General features: G+C 35.9%; 1 protein-coding gene across 1 annotated transcript; it reads left to right on the forward strand.

The window, feature by feature from the left end:
* The first annotated feature begins 11,021 nt into the window (after nt 1–11,021).
* GL2 (HD-ZIP IV family of homeobox-leucine zipper protein with lipid-binding START domain-containing protein) lies at nt 11,022–18,285 on the forward strand. Its single transcript, XM_088959825.1, has 11 exons — nt 11,022–11,427; nt 11,528–11,778; nt 12,618–12,735; nt 12,877–13,065; nt 15,097–15,477; nt 15,582–15,683; nt 15,789–15,998; nt 16,117–16,291; nt 16,782–17,053; nt 17,514–17,600; nt 17,840–18,285. Exons 1-11 carry the CDS (start codon nt 11,353–11,355, stop codon nt 18,218–18,220), a joined length of 2,241 nt encoding a protein of 746 aa, XP_088815951.1. The 5' UTR covers nt 11,022–11,352; the 3' UTR covers nt 18,221–18,285.
* Nucleotides 18,286–23,833: the final 5,548 nt, after the last annotated feature.

A 23,833-nucleotide genomic window follows, 5' to 3' on the forward strand; every position in this document is an offset into this window, starting at 1 on the left:
GTATATCCTCTTTGAAAAGGTTTGTACATTTTCTGAAGCATACCAACTTTATTTAGATCTATGATATGAACACCATCTCAGTTTCACATTATAAAATCTATATTGTCACATAGGATGAGTTTGGATTCAAATGGAGGTACAGGCTTGATATCACATTAGTCTTCTTTTTCTTGCATTCCATTTCATAAATATAAGAGGCAAAAAGAATGCTTATAAGGATGCTTACAATCAGAGAGATCCTAGGCATGGAAATTTAGCCACTACAGATGCAAAAATCTGAAGCACCTTCTTCACGGCACGCTAATATTGATAGTTATAGAGTCAACATCAACATGTGTGATGATTTAGTCAATCCAAAGGGTGATATAGTCAATAGTTATTTTCAATTTTTGTGGCCTTGGTAAAGTGGAATTCATTCATTCAAGATATAAGAGGCAAAAGGAATGCTTTCTGTAGTCCATATCTAAGCATCAGAAATGACCTCTAGCACAATACAGGCCAAACAATCTGGGGGATCAATGGACCCAAACACTGCAAACCGAACTTCTAGCCACTACAAAAGCCAAAATATTAGATGTTTTGTTTCCTGCTCAACAAACATCAACAGTCTAAGCATTGAACTGTGTTATCTCTGAGGACCATTACTTTTGAAAATTATCCAATGGAAAAGATGTTTGTGTGGATCATAAATCATGGGAGTTTCTTGTCCTTAATTTTAGAAAATGGACGAATTTTTCTGTACCAAGCAGTTCAGAAATATAACTTAACATTAAAAATTAAGTGGCTTTCCCAAAAAATAAAAAATAAAAAATAAAAAGACAAAAAAGAAAAGAAAATCAAGAGAAGCTACTTCAGGAATGGAAAGGTCTGAATCAAATGATAAAGCAAGGTGATAAGAATTAGATGTGGAATGGTAGATGGGGGAAAGTGTGAAGTTCTTGTCATTTTCCTATGCTACTATGAGACTTTCTTACGTGTGGTATATAGCCACCGATCTAAAGACGGCTGGTTGCATTTGCAACAGAGTTGTCCCCACAGTTTCAACAACACTAATAATCTGTTTGTCTATTAATGTCTATGTTTACAAACTCAGGGTTGAATCCATATTAAGTTTACTGACTTGACTACTAGGAATTTCTGAATAGCATTCTGGTTTGCCAGTTTGATCAAGAATGTAGGCATGAATGCTATTCTGTACCAATTTTGAACCATTACAAAGTTTTTCAATGGGAGGTTCTTATTGAATCTTTGACCAAAACTCTGATCTTATTTCTGATGAGAGATAAAAATCATAATTCTTATATCCTGTGTATTTACATGTACAGTCCTTGTCCTTGTAGTTGTATTTTTTGCAGTTATACATATTTGTCTCTTTCACATTTTTATAAGATCATTTTGCCCTCTTCCAAAGAGGCTGCTTGTAAATGGGAAAAGTTCACTGATCCAGTTCTGAGCCTCTACTGATGAAAATTGGACAAGTTGTGTAGACACCTAGTTGCTAAACTATGGGTTGATGTGCATAGTGATTCTCTCATCTCTTGGAAGCACAACTCTAACTCAACTGTCAAGACCAAGTAGTTCAATGATCTCTATATTGAATTATCTTTGCCACTCCATTTTATTCTGGCAATACAAGCATGGTATCGCACGTGATCCTTTTTTTTACAAGTGGATTAAGCATATTTTATTTCCATACATAGCTTGTGACCTGCAATTCAACTCAACTAATCCTTATCCCAATTATATGGTATCAGTTACATAAATCCTACTCTACCATCACACTCTGTGTAGTGCTATATCCATTATTAAATTTTGAATATGGACCTGAGCCTAAACCTAAGCCTGATGTAGTTGAAATTCTTCAAATTGAGCAATCGAACTTGCAAGTTGCAACCAATAACAATTATATTTCTTCAAATTTTAAAATTTTGGATTGACCCACGCCTAGACCTAAGCCCAACGTAGTTGAAATTTACCTTATTCAAGTATGAGTTTGGCAAAAGTTTTAATGCCAGAATCCAACCTGACAAGATCTCTGTCCTTTATTTGGGCTTGGGACCAACTATGTGTGACAAGTTCAAGTGGATTTGGCTTTTTGAGCTGTTGATATGTATATATCTTTACCAGGATTATGACCCATGTTAGGCACGAGTATTTTGTTGACAAACTGCTGTATTCATAGCTTTAGTTTGAGAGGGAGTGACGAGAGATAATAAATCATACTTGTATAATTGTTGTATTCTATTTATTTGCACGTTTTTTTATAGACTTAATTCCTTCTAAATCTGTAAACCCTTCTCTAAGGGAGGAGGCATTGTAAATAAGAGGAGTTTACCCCTCTCTCTATCTGTCTTTCTATGTGTATCCATGTGTATATATATATATATATATATATTAGCTAGGACCTACGAGCTTTATCAAATTAAATTAACAACGAAGGCACCTTATAACATTCCAAAGATTTTCATGTTCAAACAGGAAGTACTAACTTGTTTTACAGGAGGAACCCCTAATTGATAATATAGAGACTCAGTATTTATGAAAAAATGTGGTCAAGGAGCCCTTAAGATTGTGCTTTCAAGTATAGAAAGTATTGCTTAAGTCTATGAATATATGTTGAAGTCTGGCGCTCTACGGATTCTTGAGGACAATTCTACGTGACATTTCCTTTTTATCTGTTATCCTTTTTAACAGAAATGAACAAACTGATATACAAGATGAATGCATTTTTTATGTCAACTTGTTAATATAGAGGCAACATTTTAGATCCTTTTGTATATATATGCGAATCCATGTACTCTCATCATGCATCAGCTTCCGAAGTGATTATAGGAGATTTAAGTCTTAAATATTTCAACAACTAAGAAGGGACAAAGGAAAGTGGGTGATCTTTTTTATTCTTTTTACAAAAATCATGACCTCGACAAACAACAATGGGGCATTCATGAATGAGTGCCATAAAAGTGTACAGACACAAACCATGGCTCTTTAAAATCCTGGCTGTAATATTTGATCGGCATTTACTCCGTACATCTTATCCAATTTAATATCCGGTGGCATATTTTTGGGTGGTAGCCATACACCATACACCATACCTTTCAGAGCCATCATTCATCTACTCTTCAACATCTACCTATCTCCCCAAGGTTTGGACAGAAAGGCCACTTACAAAATAAACCCTAGAAGCTTCAACTTTGATCAAGTTAAAAGAAATACTCATCACACCCATGCTTGATACTGCATCAGAGGAGATGGCGTGTGATACATTCCGAAACCCGATATCTCGGGTTCGGAATTCCTGTCCACAACTCTCTACCCACAATACACTGTAGGTGCACACATCTCACCTATGACAACATCAATGAAAAGTTGAAAACACATAAGCTATAACGTATTGCATGGGTAGAGTGTTGTGGGCGAGAAATCCGGACTGCGATGTTTCTGCATCTTTTGTGAACTTTCCACATGTCATGCACCCATTGGTGTTGCATGGTATGACATTTCCATGCAGATTGCATTCTAGGACAAAGACATGTTTTTTCTTGTATGTTGTATGATTGAGATTTCTAATTAAATACTATATTTGTTTATCTTATCCAGCCTAGATATAGCTATAATGTTCTCCACGTATATTTTGCTTGGCAATTATATTCTTTTGCAATGAATTGGACTTGGACCAAGGAAAAGTTCTTATGGAGAGTGTATATATATAAAGAGAAAGACTGGTAGCTAGATAAAATGTGCACACCTGCTTTTTGTTTTTATGTTATAATATGCCTATTTGTATTTTTCAATAGTATTATTTGTAATGTTTTAATCAATATTCCTTTCTTGTAAGGGATCTCAAGATGCCACCTCTTGTATGTTTCAATCAATATAATTGAGATATGTCTCATTCCCCAGGCCTAATATTATTATTCTAAATTAAAAAAAAAACAACGAGGAGTCTCTTCATCTATTTGCATTTAGATCCTATTTCTATGTTTAATAGTTGGACGGAATTTTAAAAATTTCTTTACTCTCATATGGGAATCCTATTCCCAATTTAGAAAACTGTATTTTCAAGGTTTGTTCTTATAATGAAAGTAGACCAAATCTGAAACCAAATCAATGAAGAGATATACCTGATACGGAATCCACACAAGAATTCTTCTCCCAATGTAGGTGTTCACGCCCAAAGAGAGTACCAAATCCTCCCTCCACTGAAGATGACACAGCTTAGGGTGAGGCAGGATCAGTAGATAGTTCTTCACCAAGAACTAATGATTCTTCAACAAGAATCGAGTGGGACAGTAAGCACAGTTTCTAAATTGTTTCTTCTGGCAAAAATAATATCAAGTCCAAATCTTGATCCAATCCAAGAACTGGGGATCGAATAGGGTGGGGCGGCAAGAGCAGGAAGAAAAAGAGCAGAAGGCAAGAACAGTTTAACTATGTTGTCTTCTCTCTGTATTCAGCGAATGTGTCTTTGGAGGTTTGCCCTGCTCTCTTATTTATAGTTTTAAAGAGAAAATTTTCTAATCTCATTAGGAGTTTTTTAATCCAAATATTTTATTTGGATTTAGATTCTTTAAGTGATAAGAATAATCCCTTATCTTATCTGTAGATAAAGATCAACTTCCTAATCAAATTAGGAGTTCCTTTGATCCAAATCTTTATTTGGAACTGTACTCTTTAAGTGGATAAGGATAATCCCTTATCTTATATGCCGATCCAAATCCAGATCCACCCCTATTTAATTAATCTAATTAACCCAGTTCGAAATGGGTTTTTAGGCCTATTAAGCTTTTAGGCTCACTTCCACTTTAATGCTGGTTAGCTTGGCTCTCTTCGTATGGCGTGGGACCCTATCATTGATCTATACATCAGCCACATGAGTTCAACTTACCCTCAGTTACAAGGCCTGGCCAAATTCACTGTTGAATGCAGTGAACCCTTGAGTCTATCACTATGGGCTCTTAATGGGCCCAACATTTACACTAAACGGTCATTGGGTCCAACCATTTTATGATGGCCCAAGGACTGTGGGTAGATGCTAGATCAACCCATTAGATATAATCCTCAATGATCTTACACTTAACCCCTCAGCCCATAATGATCAAACACTACCCGACAAGAGATGACCTCTCCCTCGGCTGCAAGGTACAGTGCTGCACTCTCTACTCACATGGATCTCGGGAATTAAAATATTTTGCAAACATTTTGAAACCATAATATAAACATATTTTGCAAAATAAATTTTTTCAACGATTGAAATGAACTGTTGGCAGTTTAGGTTTCCATCAGAGGGAGTGCATCCCCGATCATTCACTTTTCCCGACAAAGGGATTGATCATGTCACTATGATCACCCATTCAGATGAATTCTTGGACTGTCCCAACATACTCGGGTTTTGACCCCCTCTAAGGATATCACTGATTGGTATATCAAAGACATCCCAATTCGACACCTAGTGCAATATCATAATCGAGTCTAGGGGTCAGGTGTAACATTTCGGTTTTGCCCATCTATCTCCAAGGTCCAGGGAAATACTGGAATTTTGGTCCGATTCAGGGTTTCAAAAAAACCCACACTGCATGTACTTCAGATCTCACTCTAACCAACTTGGCGGTCAGTGTCAATCTTGGCAATATAAATCCCCCCAGATCTATCAAACAACTGTGAAGATTCTAAACTAACATGAGTCTCATATGTGTCTAATTTAAGGGTATTACACAGAAACACACCATAATAACATGAATCAAATATGTACTTTATTCATTTACAATAAATGTCATAATGTGCATCATGCTGGTTGGAGCTAAGGGCATACACTGTCTAATATCTTAATCTTATATTAATTTGATAATATAGGAGATACTTCATATAAATATCATGGTAATGTTATATACACTAATTGCTGTATAATGAAACTCAGCTTGATTTAAATCAATGATATTTTTAATTAAATATATATTTTGATTATCCACACTCTACAAGTTAATACAAAACAAATTTTATATATTGTTTTAATATTCTGACCCACCTTTTCTCCTAATGTGGTCTATGGTCAATTTTTGATAACGATATAGAATTATATCTCTTCACTTTGTTTTTCTTTTTGTGAACACCATTCAAAGCAAAGTAATGCTAGCATTTTCTTTAACAAACTTAGCATTTCCATTTCCACATTTCCTTTTTTTTTTCTTATTGACTCCATTTTAACACGTTATGGGTCTCCCTAAATTATTGCAAATTTCCATGCTTCCTTAGAAGTTTGTCCCATATTTATCCTATCTTGTATGCTTTGAGACCAAAAGCTTATGACCCAAGAAACCAAAAAGATAGAGAGACACTTGAAAAATGGAGAAAAGCACAATACTCTTTTGTCTGGATTCCTTATTTTCGGTTTAGTGCTTTCCTTTTTTTGATGCAAAAAGAGTTTAAGAGAGGCAAAAGAAAGAAGGCTAAAGTAGGAAAAGAGAGATCCAAAGGTAACTACAAAACAATTAATGGTAAGAAATTTTAAACTAGTAAGTTCTCTGCAATTCATATGATTATTACATCATATCTGCCATTCAACAACTACCAATACACAAGGAAAGAAAGCCCAAATTGAATTTCAATTGTTTAATTACCAAGATGTGCTTCGACCAATAATCTCAGTGACATGTTATGATTAATACAAATGAAATGGCCATTTGATAAACAGAAAGGGCATAGAAGAGAACAGGAGTTCAGTTTCGGTCAGTGCGAGGTCTGTTTGAACAGTCTTTACAGCGTTTCATTGGGAATATCTCTGTACTTAAGTGTTTTATTTCATGGGGAGATATTCTCAATGCAAGGTTGTAAGAGACTGTTCTATGGACTTGCACTAACCGAAGCTGAAAGAAGAGAACACCGTAAGCACAACAGTATCTACATTTTATTATAACAATACCAATGGATTATTGAAATTAAACATGAATGTGAAAAGGAAGAAAAAGATTAGTTTGTTCATGTCTGCAGTAATGCTACTCTATGTCAATGTTATTATGAAAGGGAGAAATTCATATTGGATATTCAATCTCCCTCAAGAAATGTATCAGAATATTGTGCTGAATGTATTCATGAAAAATTTCCATTCTTGTGTCCTTTCCAAATTATAATACATTTTTGTCCATCTGAGTTAATGTGGAGAGAGAGAGAGAGGTAAAATGGCCTAATATTAATTGGTAATTTATGACAACATTTGCAAATATAGGTACTGTTTACTCTAACTACACTCTTTTTACCTTACCTCTGAAATTTTTAATAAAGAAATAAATGCCGTCATTTATCATCTATTGTAATTCTACCAAGTCAACTGTAGTGTCAAGAATCTATCTTAGGCTCTTTGTGGCAAATAATGTTGTAGTAATCACCACCCTAGTTAGGGCTATCAACAGTTAGGGTTCAGCTCAGTAAACCTGTATTTTTTGGGGGGGTTTTATTGATTTTTATTTTTTTAGGCTTTTGTTTGGTTTCTATCATATACTGGGTTATGTTTTGGGCGTTATTTAGCCTAATGCTTCTTTTAGCCAGGTTTGGTTTTGGTCCAGGTCAAGGTTTAAAATATTGATAGTCTGATATGTCGGTAGCTAATAGGGGCATATCGGACTGTATCGAGGCTTGTATTCTTTGTTTTTTTTAGTTTCTTTCCAATCTGGTTTACAGAGATTAGTTTAAGGTTTGTCTATCCCCTGAACCAGGTTAAACCCCGAAACACCCTCAAGTATGTATCCAAAAGCCCATGATACGATATAATATATATCAGCTGATATGACCTGATACATATCAAAATTTTGAACCTTGGCCCAAGTGGCATCTCTCTGTTGGCTCCCATCTGCTTTTGGGAGCTATTTCTATTGTATATTCTTGTTCTTTTATTTATTTAGTACATTCTTTACCCTACCTCTTAAAGAAAGCAGATCTGGAGAGATAAAATAGACAAAAACTGACAAATGATTTCAACTAATTGGGTCTGTAAAAATCTGGCAAAGCCCTAGTGAATAAACACTAAAATCTATCACATTGCACAGTGAGAGATAGAATGGACAAAAAAAAAAAAACGATTTTACTTTCTTCCTTCCTATACATTCCAAGATTTAAATATTTATTGGGTACTTGATAACTGGACCTGGAGTTGGACCAGATTATGATTGGCTCCATAGTTTGTGGGCCCCTGCTAACCGGGTACCATTGCAGAGCTAAGACTGCATTAACTTCCTGCTTCCTTCAAAACGATCACATCAGCTGTAATAAAAGAGAGTCCCGTAGTTGATTGGTAGGGTATTGTATTGGTTGATATGTATTGTGCCGATGGCTTCTTGAGGGTGTATCAGGTCAGATCATGATTAGCTTTAAATCAATAATTCTGAACTGATTTAAAAAAAAAATACCGATACTGGCTGATACGTCTTACCAACATCCCAAACTGTAAGGTTGGGATGGATTGGATGTTTATATATATATATGTGTATCTTTCCTTGATTATCCTTCATGATCGATCAGGTTGCAGATTTGTTTTATATCAGCGAGTGCTGCGTTTGTGGTTCCCCCAAAGTTCACTAAAATTTCTCAGTAATTAAACAAGCCTGAAAGATGCTTCACTTCTTTGGAGAAAAAAATGGAGAACTTGGAGGCAAACTCGTTAATTGCATTCACTACTTTCAACATTTTAAATGTTATAAGGACACAGACCTTCACCCAATTTTTTTCCTTTGAGAAGAAATACAACATGCCTCGCTGATTCGCTGTATTATGGTGCCCCTCTATTTCTGTAAGGTTTGACCTGAGACACAGGCGACCTTTCTCTGATCCTGGCTCGGCTAGGGTTTCTGGGTAAGCTGATAATATTTATATATTTCACTTATCTTCACCCGGTCACCCCCCACAAGGTCATAACTCATAACACTTGAGAATAGACAAAGACAGTGATACAGATTCATTAAAAAAATAAAAGAAATGAGGAAAACCCACTGAGCAAGGACAATAATATTAATAAAATAAGCAGAAAAAGGTTGTATACTTGAATTAATGCTGAGAGTTATGTCTATAAAATTAGAGCTCTGATAACATTTATTTGCTAGAGACCGGTAGCTAGATGCTGGTGTTCTCACTTCTCACCATTAGTTAAATACATCTGAAAGGTTGCATTTTTCTAGATTATTATTAATGTACGTATACATGAGCTTGCTGTGGTTGCCAATGGCGTAACGGCTCCAGCAAATTATTGAAACGACATATTTTATGTGATGAGAAACAGCCAAAGAGTAGAATACTGGGTCAAAATCAGTTTGGAATTCACTTCCCAGGAGACGGTTAGTTATGGGAAAAGAAAAATAGTGGAAAAAGGGAGAAGAAACAAAAGAAGGAGAAACAAAAATCGGATCAAGTGGAAAGTTGCAGAAATGGAGTTTTCAGCGAACTAGCTATTGAGTCATACTACTGATCATAGTCTATATTGGATAGATTGCTAGGCAAACACAGAGGGATCCCTCTGGTTTTCTATTGAATTGTATTACCATTGATTCAACCCCCAAGATTGGACACAAGCTCAACTAACTGCTTGTGTTGATATAAGTTTTTTTTTGGGGGGGTAAAAGGTTAAATTTAAAATATAAGCCAATATTATATCATATATTCCAGAAACAGAAACAGAAAAGGAAAAGGAAGTGAGTACAATCACTAGAAAGCTCAGAATAGTTATTGCAAGCAAGATCACTCTTTATCAGAAAAAAGAGGAAAAGAGACAGATCAATTATCCTTCACACACCATGTACACAGTGCTGTACACTGGCTTTATATCTGACCAACAAGATGAATAGCCTGCTTGCCATGTACTCATTTTTTGATGGATGAACACCAAATTAAGTCTGACCCGAAAGAGCCAGATGCCATATATCTCAAACCAGTCATTTTGGAATCATACTTTTGTTTTTGAGTTGAACTTGAGACCTGCTCCAATGGGAGTGAGAAGGTGCCTCAACCACCCATGTCTCGTTATTGGAGCTTTGCAAGATATTCATGGTTGCTGAAAGAAATAATCTCTGATACATTGTCAATCTGGAGTTGGAATAGGTAGAACAATTGATTGGGGGATTTCATTGATGGATTACAACCCCAAAAAACCCACATTTAGCACAGACTGATACGTTACGAAATTTTAAATCTTGTGCACAAATGTAATTAGACCGCCCCCAAAAATGGATTCTATTTGCTAAGGAAATATAAGATATATTAGCGGCTCACAGGACCCATCATCTAATGGGTTCAGAACTGATCTAGGATAATTTTTCTGCCATCTGATTTAACTTAAATATTATTACCTTAAACTTATTAACAGTTATTAAACTACTGCAGACGCCTAGCCAGTGTTTTCAGACTCAGAGACCAGACGGTTGGGCAGCTCAAATTAACAAAAAGGTTTATTGATTGCCCAATTCTTGGAAATGTTGACTTGGTCAATCATACCCCAAATTTATATCTATATTATTAGGTATTATAACATCTAATATTTATTGTTATAAACTTGTTTTGATGAAAAATTATTAGTTTGAAAAGATAAATTGGAACCATTTTATGTCTACCCATTTATTTTATTTTATTTTTTTGCATCTTTGTTTGAGTGAGTGACTGAGTGTGACCCGATGGCCAAAATGGTTCTAGTTCTGCTTTTGGTCCGATTCTGAGAAATTAATAGAAATTAAGCTGAGTTTTGGCTTCTGATGTCCATGAAGGGACCAATTTTGGTCACTTGTGATCAAATCCTGTTGTGGGCCCAAGCCAAGACTGGTTTCCAAAAAGCTGACTTCTTCCAATTTCTTGTTTCATAGGGTCAAGATGCATGGATTATCACTGATTAATCACCATAGCTTGTGTGATTTTTCATTCATTGGGTTCTTGACTCCTTGACCAAATTAATGAACAGTTCTGATGACTGATCTATATTTGTGTGGTCCACGTAAGGAAGCATTAATTCATTGAAGGATACAAAACTGAGTCTGAGAGTGTGAGAGAGAGTGTCACTAAGCTTGAAGCCATTAGTAAAGTAGTAGCCGGCTCAAACCAAGCTGATATACAACTCAAAAATAACAGTTGGGCATTCAACTGCTACAAGTTAGTTATGCGCAGCTCCACCCAAAGATCTAACGTTCAACACCTACCAGCCCATGCACTTATGTTTCCCTCCTCTTCTCTCTCCCAACTCCTCACAAAAGAAGAAACCTGAATTTCTTTGTTTTATATCCTTAAATCCTTCAGACCCCACATTCCTCTCTCTCTCTCTCTCTCATCACCATTGATGCCCCCTTAAAACAGCTACCCCTTTCGTCATTCAAGATTGTAATTGCCATGGGCGTGGACATGTCGAATCCCTCCTCTCGCACCAAAGATTTCTTTGCTTCTCCAGCTCTCTCTCTCACTCTTGTATACTTTCTGCTCTCTTCGGTTCAATAATTCGATAAGCTTTGGTCGGTTTCCACTCTCTTCTTTTTAATTTATTTTCTTTTCTTTTTTCTGGGTGAAGGCCGGTGTTTTTCGGGGTGCTGCTACACCGGCGGCAAGCGTGGAGGTGGAACAAGGTGACGAAGAGAGCGGAGGCGGAGGCCGAGAAGACGCAGTTGAGATTAGCAGCGAGAATACTGGCCCCGGAAGATCCGACGAAGATGGATACGCCGAGGGAGATGAAGAGGACGACGGTGAGGAGGGAAAGAACAAGAAGAAGAAGAGAAAGAAATATCACAGGCACACAGCCGAGCAAATTCGAGAAATGGAAGCGTGCGTTCTTCTCACTCCCTCTCTCTCTCTCTCTCTCTCTCTCTCTCTCTCTCACTCACTCTTAGCTTTTCCTTCACTTTTCCATTTGACAGACTGCTGGGTTGACTCGGGAATTGCCTCGTTTCGATTCAATTCAATAGTTTGCACCCAATACCCACCACGAACCATCCGATGTTTTACTGAAACAGAGTTTTCGATGCATTTTTGCGCCTTGATTGTTTTCAAAACAAACAAACAAAACGGGTCAAGGGCGTGCGTTTCCGACAACTTTGCGCTTCCTTTTTCTCACAATACAAATTGACTCAGGGGCCTACATGACTCAGAAGCACCGAGTTTACTCAGCCAGCTTTTGCTTCAATTTGAAAAATATATGAATAATGTACATTAATTACATATTTGAAAGCTCGTGACTGATAAAAATATCTTTTTCAATTGTAACTTTTCTACATATATGTGTATGACTAGTATATATCTTGTGATTTTAGTCTCTTTTCCCCTCTTCTCTTTTTGTCCTACCTATTTGTACATTTGTCTGGGAATTGTTAGATTCCTTCAATGCTCAAAATTAGAAATTTCAGCAATAATAGTTCAACTTTGCTTAATTTTAGTATTTAACAACATTGGTTTTTTGATTGTTTTCTTCTGCATTGAGAATTATCTGCTGTGGAAATTAGAGGAAAATCAGTTATTTAAACAATGACACTACAATAAATCAGATGAAAAAAAAATACATAAATTTATTAAATATTTGAATTCACTGAAATTTAATTAAAAATTTAAATTTTTTTGCAACATTATCTTAAGGTATTGTCCACATTGACATGGATATTTGCATGCAGATTGTTTAAAGAATCGCCTCACCCAGATGAGAAGCAAAGGCAACAACTTAGTAAGCAATTGGGCCTTGCCCCTAGGCAAGTCAAGTTCTGGTTTCAAAATCGCAGAACCCAAATCAAGGTACATTAATTAAGATCTTAATTCAGCCCAATTGTAGAAGATGGGCTGAAATTTTTTCTAATTTACCAATAATAAATGGGTGATATTTTCCTTTCTTTTCTTTTTTTTTTTCTTTTTTTTTGGGGGGGGGGGGTGTTGCAGGCAATACAGGAGCGCCATGAAAATGCTCTGTTGAAGTCTGAGATAGAGAAGCTCAGAGAAGAAAACCGAACCATGAGGGAGACCATTAAGAAGGCTTGTTGCCCAAATTGTGGCTTTGCTACCTCTAGCAAAGATGTAACGACTGAGGAGCAGCAGTTAAGGATTGAAAATGCAAAGCTAAAAGCCGAGGTTAGTGTAATTTGTTCTTTGTATTTTTGATTTTTTGCTTCTTTATTTTCATGATAAACCCAAATTGAACCGGCAGAGCTGCTGCCTTGGTTTGGAACTTTGGATGATTTTAGGGGAGGGGGAGTTAACCCATTTGACCCGGACACAATGGACAGAGGACAGAGGGTGCTTTGGTACATGGATGTGTTATATTTATGAATTTTGTCATTGAGTTGGGACTTGGGACAGGTCGATCCGCCAGTCAAACTGGGTTGACCGGCACGAACCGTTTGTTCCCTGATGTCGTATTGGGCCATTGGGTTTGAAAGCGGCTTCACCCCAATTACACGGAAGGAGTAGGTGACTGGCTGACTGCCAAAGGCGGGTAGCATCTAAAACATATACCAATATAAGGAAGTTAAAGAATATTCTGTGGGCCCCATTTGGGTCACTACAAGGGCCATTAATTACGTGTTTGGGCCTCATGGGTAGATAGGGTTATGCCCGAAAGGTGTAAGAGTTGCATTGATGCATTCTATGTGTATATAGGTTTTTAAATACTTTTATATGGAGCTTTAAATGCCAAAATATGTGTAAATACTAATTTAAAACTTTAAATTAAGTGTGATCATTTTTCAGCCTAAATCGGTCCTAAAATTCTGAGTTTTTTTTTTGATAAGTAAACTAAACTATAAAATATAATCTAACAAAAGGAATTTACATATAGTTCAATACAAGCTGGGCCTGCATCAGGCCCATAAATTTCAGGGATGGGTCTGGGCCCAAATATTTTAGGCTTAATCCACACATTTTTATACGTAATTTATACATATTTATATATATTATTTTATGTAGAAAATCTATTATGTGTATGATACCGGAAGAGAATTGACCAATCAAAACCCGTGACTTTTGGTGAAAACCACCCACCAATTGATTGGTTATAAGTTTTTTCAGTATCATGGTCAAATCCTATTTTATGATACTTAAAAAGAAATCAAAGAAATCATCAATCAACTGGTATCATAGAAGTGGTAACCAATCAACTGTGTTATTCATCAAAATTTAGGGGGTTCTGATTGGTCAAAGTTATTTCCCCACTCTTCCAGCATCATAGAAATTGTCGGATTCTTCTTTTTTTTTTTTTTTGTTAAGGGCATTTTGATGATTAAAGGAGGCATAAGTTATTAGGCAAAACCCTAGGGATGGAATAAATATTTGATTAAAAGTCTAATGAGGTATTATAGAGGTGTAACTTAGAATAAATATTTGCACTCTAGGTATTTATAGCTGGAAGGTGATATTTAAATAAAGAAGAATAAAATGAGCTAAAAAGTCTAGACGTTTGCCTTTTTTTTGGGGGGGGGGGGGTGTCTTGTTTTAGGACCACCTTAATGATTCCCTCCTAACAGCAAAATAATCCTTTTTGATAGAGGTGCTTTAGGTTGAAACAGAAACACAACACCCATATTCAATTTTGGGAAATTTAATTATTATTTGTTTATTTTTACAAATTTTTATTGGTGTTTCTATATGCATTGTCCTAAACCCACACTTATTCTTCAATCTTCGCTTATATTGTGATAGTCCCCCACCTGTCACCTGTCACCGTTCCCAACTGTATAAATCTATAAAAATTTTATAAATTGGAATAAGGGGACAATCGGGGAAGCATTAAAGTGACAATTCTCCAATCTACATTGTGTCTTTAAACCAGAAACCATTAGGCCGTATAAGATCAAAATCATGTTTGAAAGTGTTTATTTGGTTTGGGTAACCAAATCATGCTTGAAAGTTGAAGGTTGGGTAACCAAATGGGATTCACTTTTCATCAGTTCCTCCCGTTTCAGAAATGCCCAGTTAGCCCAAGTGGAATCACTGCTTGCAAAATGTGAAGCGATGTTGATGTGTTGTTACTGATTACACCTTAAACAAAACAGAAATGCAACACCACGATAGCAAGAGCAACCTTTCTTTTAACATTTGGATATTTGACTGAGAGTGAGAGTTAAAGGGTTTTAATTTGGCTGTTGATTCTTCTCTTGCTTGCAGCTAGAAAAGTTGCGGGCAACCATCGCGAAATACCCTCCGGGGACGGCATCACCCAGCTCCTCCTGCTCGGCCGGAAACGACCAAGAGAACAGAAGCTCCTTAGATTACTACACTGGGATATTTGGGCTTGAGAAGTCCAGAATATTGGAGATCGTCTACCAAGCTCTGGAAGAGGTCAACAAGATGGCAACTGCAGGTGAACCTCTGTGGGTTCGAAGTGTTGAGACTGGCCGCGAAATACTCAATTACGACGAATATGTTCGCCAGTTCTCGGTTGAGAATTCAAGCAATGGACGGATCAAAAGATCCATTGAAGCCTCAAGAGAGTCTGGTGTAGTCTTCGTAGACCTCCCAAGGCTAGTTCAAGCTTTCATGGACGTGGTAATTAAGATTTTCGCCACCTTAATTTTCCTTATGATCAATTCGACTCTGAGGCAAGCATCTTTTGATTAATCTCCATTTCATTGTATGTTCTTGTGTTGCAGAATCAATGGAAGGAGATGTTTCCTTGCATGATCTCTAAGGCAGCCACCGTAGATGTAATCTGCGATGGAGAAGGCGTCAATAGAAATGGTGCTGTGCAGCTAGTAAGTAATTAAGCATTTTTTATGTGTCTTAGTTATGTAATGCATTTTAAGTTTAGTTGTGATGAAGTTGTTCCAACAACAAATGCATCAATCTATCTATCTCAGATGTTTGCAGAACTGCAAATGCTCACACCCATGGTGCCCACAAGAGAGGTGTATTTCATCAGATACTGCAAGCAACTAAGCCCCGAGCGGTGGGCTCTCGTTGATGTGTCGATCGACAAAGTTGAAGACAATATTGATGCATCCCTTGTCAAATGCAGGAAAAGGCCATCTGGCTGCATCGTCGAGGACAAATCTAATGGTCACTGCAAGGTATTGTTCTCACTCCACCCAGTGAACTTCACAGAACGATGATTGAGCTGAATTCCTTGGATGATTAATATGTAGTACTAGTCAAATTTCAGTGTTGATGATCTTCAATTGTTTTCAGGTGACTTGGGTCGAGCACTTGGAGTGCCAGAAAAGCACAGTTCACACCATGTTTCGCTCAATTGTTAACAGTGGCACTGCGTTTGGCGCCAGGCACTGGATGGCAACACTCCAGCTCCAATGTGAGAGGATTGTTTTCTTCATGGCAACCAATGTACCCACCAAGGATTCAACTGGTGAGCTCTGCATGCATTCAACTTATTGTTCTCTCATGCATCTTTGTGAATGATCAGTTCTTTAGGTGGGTGTTTGGCACCCGAGCGTTTTACAAGCATTCCATTTCACCTGTTTCTTTTTTAAAAATACAAAAAAAAAAAATTGAGATATTGACTGATTGGGCGTTTAAAATGATTTATTATAGTGACAATCATACGACATCTTAGAAAATAAATCAGCTTTTTTAAATTTCAATGTGTTAGTGATTCAAGACCACGAAGAACATCACGATTAAGAAACCCCTCCTTTCACAAATCCGGGAGCTAATTATTGCAAAAACATGTTTTTTTGAAAAACAGATTTGTCAAATGCAATTTTCTTAACTGTTGATGTGATATTAATTATTAATAATACATTAAAAAAATAAAATAAAATGCTTGTAAAACACTCCGATGCCAAAAACTCGGTAGAAATAATCATACAGTTTCACATGCATGAAATTAACTTCAGGGGTGGCCACTTTGGCCGGAAGGAAAAGCATTTTGAAGCTGGCACAACGAATGACATGGAGCTTTTGCCGTGCGGTGGGTGCATCTAGCTTTCACACATGGACCAAGATCTCAACCAAGGGAGGAGAAGACATAAGGGTGGCCTCTAGGAAGAATTTGAACGACCCAGCAGAACCTCTTGGGGTGATCTTGTGTGCAGTTTCTTCTGTATGCTTGCCTGTCTCACCCCATATTCTCTTTGATTTCTTAAGAGACGATTCTCGACGGCATGAGGTGAAGCCACTGTCTCCTTTTCCCTAATCCCCTCTTAAACTGTAATTATTGTATTTTAATTCTTGATAGACTTTAGGGGTGTTCTCCAATGTGAATTATTTTTCTTGTTGTGACTTTTCCAATTACATCTGATTTGAAAATTGCTTCCTAGAACAAAATTACAGAAAATATGCTGGTTGTGTATGTGGATTTTGTTTCCAAAACTAAAGCAAAAAATGTGTTCTTAAATTTCTGGTTTAATTAAAGAACATGTTTTCTTATTCCAAAATTGTATTTTGTGATTTCAAAAACTTGGGTTGTTTTTTGCTTTTGAAAACAGAAACTTAGTTCAAGAATCAAAATTGTGTTTCATTCTTTTTTGGTGATGCAACAAATGAAAACAAAAACATTCATGTGTTCTCTTTATGAAAATTATAATATGTCCATGATCAATTAGTAATTTCTGTTTGATAAATTTTAGTGGGATATCATGTTAACTGGAGGCCCAGTACAATCCATTGCAAATTTGGCTAAGGGACAAGATCGCGGCAATGCAGTAACAATTCAGGTGAGTTTGCTTTGTTATCTTCTTCAATCTAACTTAAATTAGAGTGATTACTGGCATCCTTAACGCTGAGTTTGGAAGGAGTACAAATGCAAATATGAAGAGTGCAAAATCTTATATTTTGTATTATTTTGTATGTATTTATGCTGTACATATTTGCATTTATGCTCTTTCCAAACTGAGCCTCAGGCTGTATTTGGTTTGAAGAAGAAACTTAACCTTATTTTGCAATTTTTTTTCAGGCAATGAAATCAAAAGAGAGTAGTGTATGGATACTCCAAGATAGTTGTACAAATGCTTATGAATCCATGGTTGTATATGCACCTGTGGACATCACTGGAACGCAATCAGTTATAACAGGATGTGATTCAAGCAATGTCGCCATTTTGCCTTCAGGTTTCTCAATTCTTCCAGATGGGCTTGAGACAAGACCTCTTGTTCTCACTTCAAGGCCGGAGGAGAAGACCACAGAAGGGGGTTCCTTGCTTACCATAGCTTTTCAAATTCTGGCCAATACCTCTCCCACAGCCAAACTAACCATGGAGTCTGTAGAAACTGTTAACAACTTCATTTCATGTACATTGCAGAACATTAAGACAAGCTTGCAATGTGAGGATGCTTGATTGATTTAGCTTTGTAAAATACTTATATACCAAGTTAATTGTAAAACGGCTATAGTATTTCCACACATGATTGACCATTTAAAATGTGAGCCGATTTTGCTTCATGGATCAGAAACCCTTGGTGTATTTGCAAGATATTCATCTGGGTCAATTTAACAAGATCTTAGTCCTTCTCTACATGTGCTATTTGCTTAGGCTCAGTTTGGAAGGAGTACAAATGCAAATATGTCGAGTGCAAACTATTGTATATTGTATTATTTTATATGTATTCATATTGTACATATTTGTATCTATACTTCTTTCAAATCGAGCCTTAATTGACATATATGATCTTATAGGGGTTTAAGCAAATCAAGTTACTTGTGAGATACTTGAGCTCAACTCGCTAAATATACGAATTTGACTTGCAAATAATCGAGTTTGAATCAAGTTCGAGTAGCTGAATAGTTAATTGAATAAAGATATATTTGGATTTTATAATATTTGGTTCGAGCAACTTGCGAGCCTAATCGAGTATTTAATAAAATATATATTTTTAATATATTTTATTTATAATACTCTCAATATATTTAGTATTTTATGATTCTTTTTACCTAGGGTTACCTTATGAGTCTAGCCGAGTTGATACTCAAGTATGTCGAGTATCTCATTGAGTTGATTTCATCAACTAGGAAAATCTAAATCCGATTGAATTCAAGCTGAGTTTTGGGTAGCAAGTTTTTAAATAAATTAAAAAATAAAAAATAAAACGAGTTCGAGTAGTGCAATTTATCAACTCGACTCAGCTTGATAACACCCCTAATCTTAAAAAAGGTCATTACCCAATATTGTTAGTTGTCAGATGTTTGGGATATCAGGAGGAGTGGGCTGGATATAGAGCTAATATTTATTTTTATTTTTATTTTTTCACAAAATGGTATATTGATGTTAACCTTCAAACAAATTAATATTTCAATGTTAACCCTAGGTTCACTATTAGTGATTGAGGGCTATGATTTTTTTTTTTTGTGATTTCAAGAAAATTAGGGCCCATAGTTTGTTTATAAAATATAATTTCAAAAAGCATTTGATAATTGGATAGAGATTCCAATTGAAGGGTTAGTAGTTCGCATTTCTTATCTTGTTTTTTATTCATTTTTTATTCATACCTTTGATCCAAGTTTGTTTAAATGTGGGGAAATGTAATCTATAGAGATTTAAAGCAACACTTGTAAAAAGGTTTAAAGGAAAATTCAATATGTAAAATACCAAATAATAGCCCAAGTAATTTATCAAAAATAAAAAAAAAAACAAAGTAAAAATTTGGAAATAAAAGCATAGGTTTGCCATAAAAGCATCCTTTTGTTGGTTTTAGAAGTAGAGGTAATTGAAAATGTTTTCACCTTGTTTTATAAAAACAAATGTTCAATGATGTATTTTGTTTTTGGCTGATGTGTGTTTTAGGTTCTGTTTGGGAAGAGCATAGATATAAATATGTACTGCTAAATACTGTATACAAAATTTGCACTAATCATATTTGTATTTGTACTCTACTCAACTTGAGCCTTAGAAACAAGAAATACAAACATCTGTTAATAAAGCTCCATAAGTATGAATTAAACCTTTTTCTCTTTGGTTTCTTGTCTTGCCCCAGTGTTGATATTTGATGGTAGCTCTTGAAAGCTACCAGAAATCAATCTCACTCGAGACTTAATCTAAAGTGATGATCGATAAATCTATAGGCTGTGCTTGGTTGCAATGCAAATAAATTTGCATAGCTGCAAAACTATACCAGCACAAATGATTTGAATGTAAATTTTGACCTATTTTTGTTTTAAATTTTAACTTATTTTGTTTGGTTGCAGTAAAAATAAAATAAATAAAGACATGAATCACAATAAAGTAAAACCAAAAATAAAATAAAATTAGAATTTGTATTTTTTTTTATTTGCACTCTTATACTTTTGTACTACTGCAGTTTTATTGCACTGCAATCAAACACAACCAATATCACTTGATGGTATAGCTTAGAAGCGGGCATTTGTTTTGGCAATTGGTTGCATATAAAATCTTGCTCGGAAACATCTTACATCCTATTTCTTTTCTTAATTAATGTTTTCTATTTTTTTTTTAATTTTTTGAGCAAAAGATCATTACAACGGTGTTTGGCACCATGTTGAGTTCAGTCTTACTCGCTTGCACTCAAGGTTTTTAAAACCGAACCAGAGAGGGAACCGTTATGAGGACCAGTTCTTGGGTCAAATGGTCCGACCATCCAGTCCGAACAGATGCATGCCTGTTTTGACAAAAAAAAAATTATAAATTAAAAAAAACAAAACAAAAAACACCAAAAACCATTATTCAGATCGACGATTTGAATGCCCAGATCAACGATTCACTAACCAAATCAACAGTTTTTTACCAAAAATAATTTTAAAATAAAACAAACCAATCAAATGACCAATTCCCAGTTTAGAAAATGAGATGTTTTGACACATACAAAGCGCATTTTTTATTGTCATTTATAACGTAAAAACACCACTAGGCGTCATATAAGACATTCGAAGTGAGAATAACCTTGGAAGTAGAAACATCAACATCCGCAATGGAAACATTCTTGGAACCAGAAAGATCAAAAAGGTGTTTACTTTGCCCAACCAAACATAATTATTATTAGATAAAGTCAGAATGCCTATATGACACTTATGTGGCGACAAATCAGAAACACAATATTGTAGTTTCAAACATCTATAGTCTTGCATGCATTATATAACATTGTTCTGAAAGCTGTGTTTGGTTGCAATGTAAATAAATTTGTATTAATGTAAAATTATAGCAGTGCAAATGATTTGTGTGTAATTTCTGGTATCTCTGTTTCAAATTTTAGCTTATTTTGTGTGATTGCAGTACAAATGATGTAAGCTGAGACATGAAGCAGAATAAAGTAAAATCCAAAACAAAATTAAACTAAAATTTGCATTTTCTTCACTTATACCTATGTACTAGTGCGAATAAAATTGCACAGCAACCAAACAAAGCATAAGGCTCAGTTTGGAAAGAATACAAATACAAATGTATACAAAATATAAGATTTGCACTCTACATATTTGTATTTGTACTCCCAAACTGAGCCTAAAGACTAGAAATTTCTATAAATTAGGGGACCATATTTTGACTATGTTAGACCAAACGTTAGGTATCTGTATCCAACATGGGATAATTAGGGGTGGCAACGAGCCGAGCTTTTCACGAGCTGCTCGAGCTCAAGCCCAATTCATTGGCTCGATTATTAAACGAGCCAAGCTCGAGCCTACTAGAGATCAGCTCATGAGGCTCGTGATCCGGCTCGAATATATATATATATATATATATAATGAAATTATAGAAAGTAATATATATAATAAAAATATTATAATTCTTAACTATTATAATTCTTAATTTTTTAAATATCAAATGAAAATATTTTATATATAATTTTTTATTCTTATAAAATATTTTTTTTTTCAAAATCAAGCTCGAGCTTATGAATTTTTTACTCAAACCGAGTTTGAACTCAAGGTTCTGGCTCGAACCGAGCTCGAGCCTGATAGTATTCAGTTCGACTCGGCTTGAATCCATCCCTAGGGATAATGACCATTCCTATTTAGACTAGGCTAACTGGAGCTTCAAAACGCTGAACCAACGTATGCCTATTCCAAGTATAGACATGCACGAAATGAACCTTGTCATGTGGTGCATAAAAAAGGACAACAAATAAATAATTTCCAATATTTTTCAGCAATAACACCACATGTTATACAGCCAAGTTTCACATGTATATTGTAGAAAAGAAGTTTATCTTTTGTGCTTGGCCATGAAGGGTGGATTTGGGCTGAGCTAAGTTGAATATTTGGTTATTTAAGCTTGATTCAATAGAAAAATATGAGACTTGATTTATTTGAATTTGGCTTGGCTCAAACTCAACGTGAGCCAAGATTCATATAAAAAATAAAAAATTAAAAAATATACATATAACATATTATATATAAAAATATACAACAAAAATTCTTTCTTTTTATACATATTAAAACCATTTATTATTATACATATACAAAATTCAAAATATTATATATAAGTTTGATTAGACTTAAAAAGCTTTACAAGTTGAGTTTAAATGGGCTTGAGATTGACTCAATTAACGAAGGAACTTATATATTGGGCTCAAGCTTTGATTGAAGCTCGGTTTAGACCGAACTGCATTAAGCCTTGGTTAGTGCCCGCCCTTATGGACCATCCTTAAGGAGGCGTTCTACAACATGAATTGTTTTTCTTGTTGCCAATTCCAAAAATAAATCAAAATCATCTTATTTGAAAACTGATTGTTTCTTAAAACAAAAACACAAAAAACATGTTCGCAGTTTTGTGTGTGTTTTCTGTTTTCAAAACTGAAACCAAAAACATGTTCTTGAATCTGATTTCAAAAACATGTTTTCATCTGATTATTCAACATTGTGTTCCATAAATCATATAATTTTTACACTAAAATTTTGTTTTTGTTTTAAAAACCAATATTTTGTTGGTTCTAAAAACATGAATTATTTTTTTGAAACAAAATCAATTTATTTTTCTATTTAAAAACAAAAACATAGTACAATAACATGTTTTTGATATTTTGCTGATTGTGACAATTCCAAAAACAAATGAAAACACAAAAACATTCAGATGATAGAACGCCCCCTAAAAAATTTGAACAAAATTAATAGACGGGGCTTTCAAATGTATAATAATTGCCTTAACTGAAAGACAGCCTTGTCAAGAAAAGTATTATGTTCAGGGTCCCATAAAATATCTGAAAGCTTCTTTAATCACGAAAATGGAAAGTAGGGTCCATGGTCCATATCTATGATTTTGTTAGATGATTATAACAACATTGATGTAGCGCGATCCGGTCACTCCTAACTGGCTCTCACGTGGCTCCTGGAAGACACATGAGAAGAAGAAAATTCCCGGAGGGAGTTACCTGGCGGGAACATTCTGATGATTAAGTTAGTACTTGGTAGGAGAAGCAAGGAGGAAGATGAAGGCTAAGAGTGGAGATAGCGCACGTACCATAGATGAATCTCTCTCCCCCCTTGATGCTAAACTCCTTATAGCAGAAATCTATTACCTCTCCCCGTCGGCCTCTGACAGGGCGGGTATAACCGTCACTGCCAACCTACTGCAGCCGTTATTGGCAGGGCTGAGGTGGCACGCGCGGGGCCGTCACTACTGGGTACGTGTCTGTCAGGTGTAGGACACATTCTAAAGGTGGCAGGCGCGACGCTGCCTAACGAGGAACACGACTGATGTCACTAGATTTGTCTGGTACGGAGGTCGGGCAGGAGATCTTTCTGCCTTCCCTCATGCGGCTCGCCGAGCTACCACAAACCAGGGTGCTTCAGGGCAGATGGGTCCCTTCCTTGAAGCACTGAGGTGCTCCCTCCCAGGTGGGTAAAAGCTTGGCGTCCCTTAGGGGAGAGCCCGGACTCTCCGAGCTAGGCGGGGGACTGACTCATCGAGGTATTAGCCCTCGGTGAGTTGATTGTCTTTGACTTGGCGTTTCCTTCATGTCGAGTCGGGATCGTGCTGCTAGGTTGGACTGTTCACCAAGCCAGG

The sequence above is a fragment of the Nelumbo lutea genome, chromosome 8, assembly GCF_056320005.1.
Source record: "Nelumbo lutea isolate HS-2025 chromosome 8, American lotus-T2T, whole genome shotgun sequence".
Classification (NCBI taxonomy): domain Eukaryota; kingdom Viridiplantae; phylum Streptophyta; class Magnoliopsida; order Proteales; family Nelumbonaceae; genus Nelumbo; species Nelumbo lutea.

Bases quoted from the DNA above. Each gene is read 5' to 3' on its own strand.
- GL2 (XM_088959825.1), top strand. From the start codon at position 11,353: ATGGGCGTGGACATGTCGAATCCCTCCTCTCGCACCAAAGATTTCTTT. The intron at 15,478-15,581 runs GTAATTAAGATT...CTTGTGTTGCAG, and splicing joins TTCAAGCTTTCATGGACGTG to AATCAATGGAAGGAGATGTT. The intron at 16,292-16,781 runs GTGAGCTCTGCA...AATTAACTTCAG, and splicing joins ACCCACCAAGGATTCAACTG to GGGTGGCCACTTTGGCCGGA.